This window comes from Oncorhynchus tshawytscha, unplaced genomic scaffold (assembly GCF_018296145.1).
Source record: "Oncorhynchus tshawytscha isolate Ot180627B unplaced genomic scaffold, Otsh_v2.0 Un_contig_1282_pilon_pilon, whole genome shotgun sequence".
Classification (NCBI taxonomy): Eukaryota; Metazoa; Chordata; class Actinopteri; order Salmoniformes; family Salmonidae; genus Oncorhynchus; species Oncorhynchus tshawytscha.
Window position 1 is genome coordinate 127501 of NW_024609789.1, and position 10000 is coordinate 137500.

The window sequence follows — 10000 nt, forward strand, 5'->3', positions numbered from 1 at the left end:
AGGTAACACTGACCAACTGTTCTCCTGCTACCAGCTATTACCCTGACCTCAGCCTGGTAGATACCAGGTAACACTGACCAACTGTTCTCCTGCTACCAGCTATTACCCTGACCTCAGCCTGGTAGATACCAGGTAACACTGACCAACTGTTCTCCTGCTACCAGCTATTACCCTGACCTCAGCCTGGTAGATACCAGGTAACACTGACCAACTGTTCTCCTGCTACCAGCTATTACCCTGACCTCAGCCTGGTAGATACCAGGTAACACTGACCAACTGTTCTCCTGCTACCAGCTATTACCCTGACCTCAGCCTGGTAGATACCAGGTAACACTGACCAACTGTTCTCCTGCTACCAGCTATTACCCTGACCTCAGCCTGGTAGATACCAGGTAACACTGACCAACTGTTCTCCTGCTACCAGCTATTACCCTGACCTCAGCCTGGTAGATACCAGGTAACACTGACCAACTGTTCTCCTGCTACCAGCTATTACCCTGACCTCAGCCTGGTAGATACCAGGTAACACTGACCAACTGTTCTCCTGCTACCAGCTATTACCCTGACCTCAGCCTGGTAGATAACACTGACCAACTGTTCTCCTGCTACCAGCTATTACCTGACCTCAGCCTGGTAGATACCAGGTAACACTGACCAACTGTTCTCCTGCTACCAGCTATTACCCTGACCTCAGCCTGGTAGATACCAGGTAACACTGACCAACTGACCACCCTGACTGTTCTCCTGCTACCAGCTATTACCCTGACCTCAGCCTGGTAGATACCAGGTAACACTGACCAACTGTTCTCCTGCTACCAGCTATTACCCTGACCTCAGCCTGGTAGATACCAGGTAACACTGACCAACTGTTCTCCTGCTACCAGCTATTACCCTGACCTCAGCCTGGTAGATACCAGGTAACACTGACCAACTGTTCTCCTGCTACCAGCTATTACCCTGACCTCAGCCTGGTAGATACCAGGTAACACTGACCAACTGTTCTCCTGCTACCAGCTATTACCCTGACCTCAGCCTGGTAGATACCAGGTAACACTGACCAACTGTTCTCCTGCTACCAGCTATTACCCTGACCTCAGCCTGGTAGATACCAGGTAACACTGACCAACTGTTCTCCTGCTACCAGCTATTACCCTGACCTCAGCCTGGTAGATACCAGGTAACACTGACCAACTGTTCTCCTGCTACCAGCTATTACCCTGACCTCAGCCTGGTAGATACCAGGTAACACTGACCAACTGTTCTCCTGCTACCAGCTATTACCCTGACCTCAGCCTGGTAGATACCAGGTAACACTGACCAACTGTTCTCCTGCTACCAGCTATTACCCTGACCTCAGCCTGGTAGATACCAGGTAACACTGACCAACTGTTCTCCTGCTACCAGCTATTACCCTGACCTCAGCCTGGTAGATACCAGGTAACACTGACCAACTGTTCTCCTGCTACCAGCTATTACCCTGACCTCAGCCTGGTAGATACCAGGTAACACTGACCAACTGTTCTCCTGCTACCAGCTATTACCCTGACCTCAGCCTGGTAGATACCAGGTAACACTGACCAACTGTTCTCCTGCTACCAGCTATTACCCTGACCTCAGCCTGGTAGATACCAGGTAACACTGACCAACTGTTCTCCTGCTACTACCAGCTATTACCCTGACCTCAGCCTGGTAGATACCAGGTAACACTGACCAACTGTTCTCCTGCTACCAGCTATTACCCTGACCTCAGCCTGGTAGATCAGCCAGGTAACACTGACCAACTGTTCTCCTGCTACCAGCTATTACCCTGACCTCAGCCTGGTAGATACCAGGTAACACTGACCAACTGTTCTCCTGCTACCAGCTATTACCCTGACCTCAGCCTGGTAGATACCAGGTAACACTGACCAACTGTTCTCCTGCTACCAGCTATTACCCTGACCTCAGCCTGGTAGATACCAGGTAACACTGACCAACTGTTCTCCTGCTACCAGCTATTACCCTGACCTCAGCCTGGTAGATACCAGGTAACACTGACCAACTGTTCTCCTGCTACCAGCTATTACCCTGACCTCAGCCTGGTAGATACCAGGTAACACTGACCAACTGTTCTCCTGCTACCAGCTATTACCCTGACCTCAGCCTGGTAGATACCAGGTAACACTGACCAACTGTTCTCCTGCTACCAGCTATTACCCTGACCTCAGCCTGGTAGATACCAGGTAACACTGACCAACTGTTCTCCTGCTACCAGCCTGACCTCAGCCTGGTAGATACCAGGTAACACTGACCAACTGTTCTCCTGCTACCAGCTATTACCCTGACCTCAGCCTGGTAGATACCAGGTAACACTGACCAACTGTTCTCCTGCTACCAGCTATTACCCTGACCTCAGCCTGGTAGATACCAGGTAACACTGACCAACTGTTCTCCTGCCCAGCTATTACCTGAGCTATTACCAGGTAACCTGACTGTTCTCCTCAGCCTGACCTCAGCCTGGTAGATACCAGGTAACACTGACCAACTGTTCTCCTGCTACCAGCTATTACCCTGACCTCAGCCTGGTAGATACCAGGTAACACTGACCAACTGTTCTCCTGCTACCAGCTATTACCCTGACCTCAGCCTGGTAGATACCAGGTAACACTGACCAACTGTTCTCCTGCTACCAGCTATTACCCTGACCTCAGCCTGGTAGATACCAGGTAACACTGACCAACTGTTCTCCTGCTACCAGCTATTACCCTGACCTCAGCCTGGTAGATACCAGGTAACACTGACCAACTGTTCTCCTGCTACCAGCTATTACCCTGACCTCAGCCTGGTAGATACCAGGTAACACTGACCAACTGTTCTCCTGCTACCAGCTATTACCCTGACCTCAGCCTGGTAGATACCAGGTAACACTGACCAACTGTTATACTGCCGGTGTCTTGGGTTCAGTATTCAGGGGGACAACCTGTGTTTTGTCCCTCCTCCCTCCCTGTAGTGTCTCAGTGCCGGTGTCTTGGGTTCAGTATTCAGGGGGACAACATGTGATTTGTCCCTCCTCCCTCCCTGTAGTGTCTCAGTGCCGGTGTCTTGGGTTCAGTATTCAGGAGGACAACATGTGATTTGTCCCTCCTCCCTCCCTGTAGTGTCTCAGTGCCGGTGTCTTGGGTTCAGTATTCAGGAGGACAACATGTGATTTGTCCCTCCTCCCTCCCTGTAGTGTCTCAGTGCCGGTGTCTTGGGTTCAGTATTCAGGAGGACAACATGTGATTTGTCCCTCCTCCCTCCCTGTAGTGTCTCAGTGTCTTGGGTTCAGTATTCAGGAGGACAACATGTGATTTGTCCCTCCTCCCTCCCTGTAGTGTCTCAGTGCCGGTGTCTTGGGTGCAGTATTCGGAGGACAACATCGGGAAGTCAGCGTCGGAGAGGCGAGCCACGCGGGAGCTAACGGAGCTGGTGGAGGGAACCCTGGTTGCCGCGGCGAGAGACATGTGGTCTCAGTACAACCGTGTCAACGCCGCCTTCACACTCCGTGTCAACCAGACGACACACGCTAGGAACACGCTACAGCAGCACCTGGCCAAGGTGGGGTGGAGGGGGTCTGTGTGTGTATTTTCATTGTGGTGTGTGTGTGTTCTGTGTGCTGAACCCCCTCTCCCTCTCCATCTCTCTCCAGACCCTGCAGGAGATGCATCAGACGGAGCGTATCATCTCAGATTTGGAGGGGTCCATCTGGGCGAAAAGAGCCCCCCTCAGAGTGGCTCAGTCCAGGCTGGAGGAACGCACCTATAGACCTAATATAGAGCTCTGCAGGGACCAACCACACACCAGGTAACACACACTGAGACACACACACACACACCAGGTAACACACACTGAGACACACACTGAGACACACACACCAGGTAACACACACTGAGACACACACACACACACCAGGTAACACACACTGAGACACACACTGAGACACACACACCAGGTAACACACACTGAGACACACACACACCAGGTAACACACACTGAGACACACACACACACCAGGTAACACACACTGAGACACACACACACACCAGGTAACACACACTGAGACACACACACACACCAGGTAACACACACTGACACACACTGAGACACACACACCAGGTAACACACACTGAGACACACACACACACCAGGTAACACACACTGAGACACACACACACAGCAGGTAACACACACTGAGACACACGCACACACTGAGACACACACTGAGACACACACACACACCAAGTAACACACACTGAGACACACACACACACACGAGGTAACATACACTGAGACACACACACACACACACCAGGTAACACACACTGAGACACACACACACACACCAGGTAACACACACTGAGACACACACACACCAGGTAACACACACTGAGACACACACACACACACCAGGAAACACACACTGAGACACACACACACCAGGTAACACACACTGAGACACACACACACCAGGTAACACACACTGAGACACACACACACCAGGTAACACACACTGAGACACACACACACACACCAAGTAACACACACTGAGACACACACACACACACACACCAGGTAACACACACTGAGACACACACACAAACACCAGGTAACACACACTGAGACACACACACACACACACACACACCAGGTAACACACACTGAGACACACACACACCTGGTAACACACACTGACACACACACACACACACCTGGTAACACACACTGAGACACACACACACACACCAGGTAACACACACTGAGACAGACACACACACCAGGTAACACACACTGAGACACACACACACACACACACACCAGGTAACACACACTGAGACAGACACGCACACACCAGGTAACACACACTGAGACACACACACACACACACACCAGGTAACACACACTGAGACAGACGCGCACACACACTAGGTAACACACACTGAGACAGACACGCACACACACTAGGTAACACACACAGAGACAGACAGACACACACACACACACACACACCAGATACACACACTCTCACGCTTACAAACATAGCATGTAGGCTAAGTGGCTAACGATACATTTATCTGTGTGCTTTTCTCTGTGTCTCTAAATTCAATTCATTTCAAGGGGCTTTTTTTGGCATAGGAAACACATGTTAACATTGCCAGAGCAAGTGAAGAAGAAAATAAGCAAAATATGAATAAACAATAAAAATGAACAGTACATATTATATACAGTACACTCACACAGTACATATTATATACAGTACACTCACACAGTACATATTATATACAGTACACTCACACAGTACATATTATATACAGTACACTCACACAGTACATATTATACTCACACTCACACAGTACATATTATATACAGTACACTCACACAGTACATATTATATACAGTACACTCACACAGTACATATTATATACAGTACACTCACACAGTACATATTATATACAGTACACTCACACAGTACATATTATATACAGTACACTCACACAGTACATATTATATACAGTACACTACACAGTACATATTATATACAGTACACTCACACAGTACATATTATATACAGTACACTCACACAGTACATATTATATACAGTACACTCACACAGTACATATTATATACAGTACATACATATCACACAGTACATATTATATACAGTACACTCACACAGTACATATTATATACAGCACACTCACACAGTACATATTATATACAGTACACTCACACACACAGTACATATTATATACAGTACACTCACACAGTACATATTATATACAGTACACTCACACAGTACATATTATATACAGTACACTCACACAGTACATATTATATACAGTACACTCACACAGTACATATTATATACAGTACACTCACACAGTACATATTATATACAGTACACTCACACAGTACATATTATATACAGTACACTCACACAGTACATATTATATACAGTACACTCACACAGTACATATTATATACAGTACACTCACACAGTACATATTATATACACACACTCACACAGTACATATTATATACAGTACACTCACACAGTACATATTATATACAGTACACTCACACAGTACATATTATATACAGTACACTCACACAGTACATATTATATACAGTACACTCACACAGTACATATTATATACAGTACACTCACACAGTACCTATTATATACAGTACACTCACACAGTACATATTATTATACATCACACAGTACACTCACACAGTACATATTATATACAGTACACTCACACAGTACATATTATATACAGTACACTCACACAGTACATATTATATACAGTACACTCACACAGTACATATTATATACAGTACACTCACACAGTACATATTATATACAGTCACACACTACACACAGTACATATTATATACAGTACACTCACACAGTACATATTATATACAGTACACTCACACAGTACATATTATATACAGTACACTCACACAGTACATATTATATACAGTACACTCACACAGTACATATTATATACAGTACACTCACACAGTACATATTATATACAGTACACTCACACAGTACATATTATATACAGTACACTCACACAGTACATATTATACAGTACACTCACACAGTACATATTATATACAGTACACTCACACAGTACATATTATATACAATACACTCACACAGTACATATTATATACAGTACACTCACACAGTACATATTATATACAGCACACTCACACAGTACATATTATATACAGTACACTCACACAGTACATATTATATACAGTACACTCACACAGTACATATTATATACAGTACACTCACACAGTACATATTATATACAGTACACTCACACAGTACATATTATATACAGTACACTCACACAGTACCTATTATATACAGTACACTCACACAGTACATATTATATACAGTACACTCACACAGTACATATTATATACAGTACACTCACACAGTACATATTATATACAGTACACTCACACAGTACATATTATATACAGTACACTCACACAGTACATATTATATACAGTACACTCACACAGTACATATTATATACAGTAGACTCACACAGTACATATTATATACAGTACACTCACACAGTACATATTATATACAGTACACTCACACAGTACATATTATATACAGTACACTCACACAGTACATATTATATACAGTACACTCACACAGTACATATATACAGTACACTCACACAGTACATATTATATACAGTACACTCACACAGTACATATTATATACAGTACACTCACACAGTACATATTATATACAGCACACTCACACAGTACATATTATATACAGTACACTCACACAGTACATATTATATACAGTACACTCACACAGTACATATTATATACAGTACACTCACACAGTACATATTATATACAGTACACTCACACAGTACATATTATATACAGTACACTCACACAGTACATATTATATACAGTACACTCACACAGTACATATTATATACAGTACACTCACACAGTACTATTATATACAGTACACTCACACAGTACATATTATATACAGTACACTCACACAGTACATATTATATACAGTACACTCACACAGTACATATTATATACAGTACACTCACACACAGTACATATTATATACAGTACACTCACACAGTACCTAGTATATACAGTACACTCACACAGTACATATTATATACAGTACACTCACACAGTACATATTATATACAGTACACTCACACAGTACATATTATATACAGTACACTCACACACATATTATATCACACAGTACATACACTCCACAGTACATATTATATACAGTACACTCACACAGTACATATTATATACAGTAGACTCACACAGTACATATTATATACAGTACACTCACACAGTACATATTATATACAGTACACTCACACAGTACATATTATATACAGTACACTCACACAGTACATATTATATACAGTACACTCACACAGTACATATTATATACAGTACACTCACACAGTACATATTATATACAGTAGACTCACACAGTACATATTATATACAGTACACTCACACAGTACATATTATATACAGTACACTCACACAGTACATATTATATACAATACACTCACACAGTACATATTATATACAGTACACTCACACAGTACATATTATATACAGTACACTCACACAGTACATATTATATACAGTACACTCACACAGTACATATTATATACAGTACACTCACACAGTACATATTATATACAGTACACTCACACAGTACATATTATATACAGTACACTCACACAGTACATATTATATACAGTACACTCACCACAGTACCTATTATATACAGTACACTCACACAGTACATATTATATACAGTACACTCACACAGTACATATTATATACAGTACACTCACACAGTACATATTATATACAGTACACTCACACAGTACATATTATATACAGTACACTCACACAGTACATATTATATACAGACATACACTCACACAGTACATATTATATACAGTACACTCACACAGTACATATTATATACAGTACACTCACACAGTACATATTATATATATACAGTACATATTATATACACTCACACAGTACATATTATATACAGTACACTCACACAGTACATATTATATACAGTACACTCACACAGTACATATTATATACAGTACACTCACACAGTACATATTATATACAGTACACTCACACAGTACATATTATATACAGTACACTCACACAGTACATATTATATACAGTACACTCACACAGTACATATTATATACAGTACACTCACACAGTACATATTATATACAGCACACTCACACAGTACATATTATATACAGTACACTCACACAGTACATATTATATACACTCACAGTACATATACAGTACACTACATATTATATACAGTACACTCACACAGTACATATTATATACAGTACACTCACACAGTACATATATACAGTACATAGTACAGTACACTCACACAGTACATATTATATACAGTACACTCACACAGTACATATTATATACAGTACACTCACACAGTACATATTATATACAGTACACTCACACAGTACATATTATATACAGTACACTCACACAGTACCTATTATATACAGTACACTCACACAGTACATATTATATACAGTACACTCACACAGTACATATTATATACAGTACACTCACACAGTACCTATTATATACAGTACACTCACACAGTACATATTATATACAGTACACTCACACAGTACCCCTATTATATACAGTACACTCACACAGTACATATTATATACAGTACACATATTATACACAGTACATATTATATACAGTACACACAGTACATATTATATACAGTACACACAGTACATATTATATACAGTACACTCACACAGTACATATATACAGTACACTCACACAGTACATATTATATACAGTACACTCACACAGTACATATTATATACAGTACACTCACACAGTACATATTATATACAGTACACTCACACAGTACATATTATATACAGTACACTCACACAGTACATATTATATACAGTACACTCACACAGTACATATTATATACAGTACACTCACACAGTACATATTATATACAGTACACTCACACAGTACATATTATATACAGTACACTCACACAGTACATATTATATACAGTACACTCACACAGTACATATTATATACAGTACACTCACACAGTACATATTATATACATACACTCACACAGTACATATTATATACAGTACACTCACACAGTACATATTATATACAGTACACTCACACAGTACATATTATATACAGTACACTCACACAGTACATATTATATACAGTACACTCACACAGTACATATTATATACAGTACACTCACACAGTACATATTATATACAGTACACTCACACAGTACATATTATATACAGTACACTCACACAGTACCTATTATATACAGTACACTCACACA

At 41.5% G+C, this 10000-nt stretch overlaps 1 protein-coding gene across 1 annotated transcript in view; it reads left to right on the forward strand.

Moving 5' to 3' along the window:
* The window catches only part of LOC112239560 (tektin-3-like), a 23282-nt gene that overhangs the window by 11615 nt on the left and 1667 nt on the right, over positions 1-10000 (forward strand). The window contains exons 5-6 of the mRNA XM_042318117.1: positions 3354-3576; positions 3668-3822. Of these exons, the coding sequence (XP_042174051.1) occupies positions 3354-3576; positions 3668-3822 (378 nt within the window). The remainder of the gene's footprint in view (positions 1-3353; positions 3577-3667; positions 3823-10000) is intronic.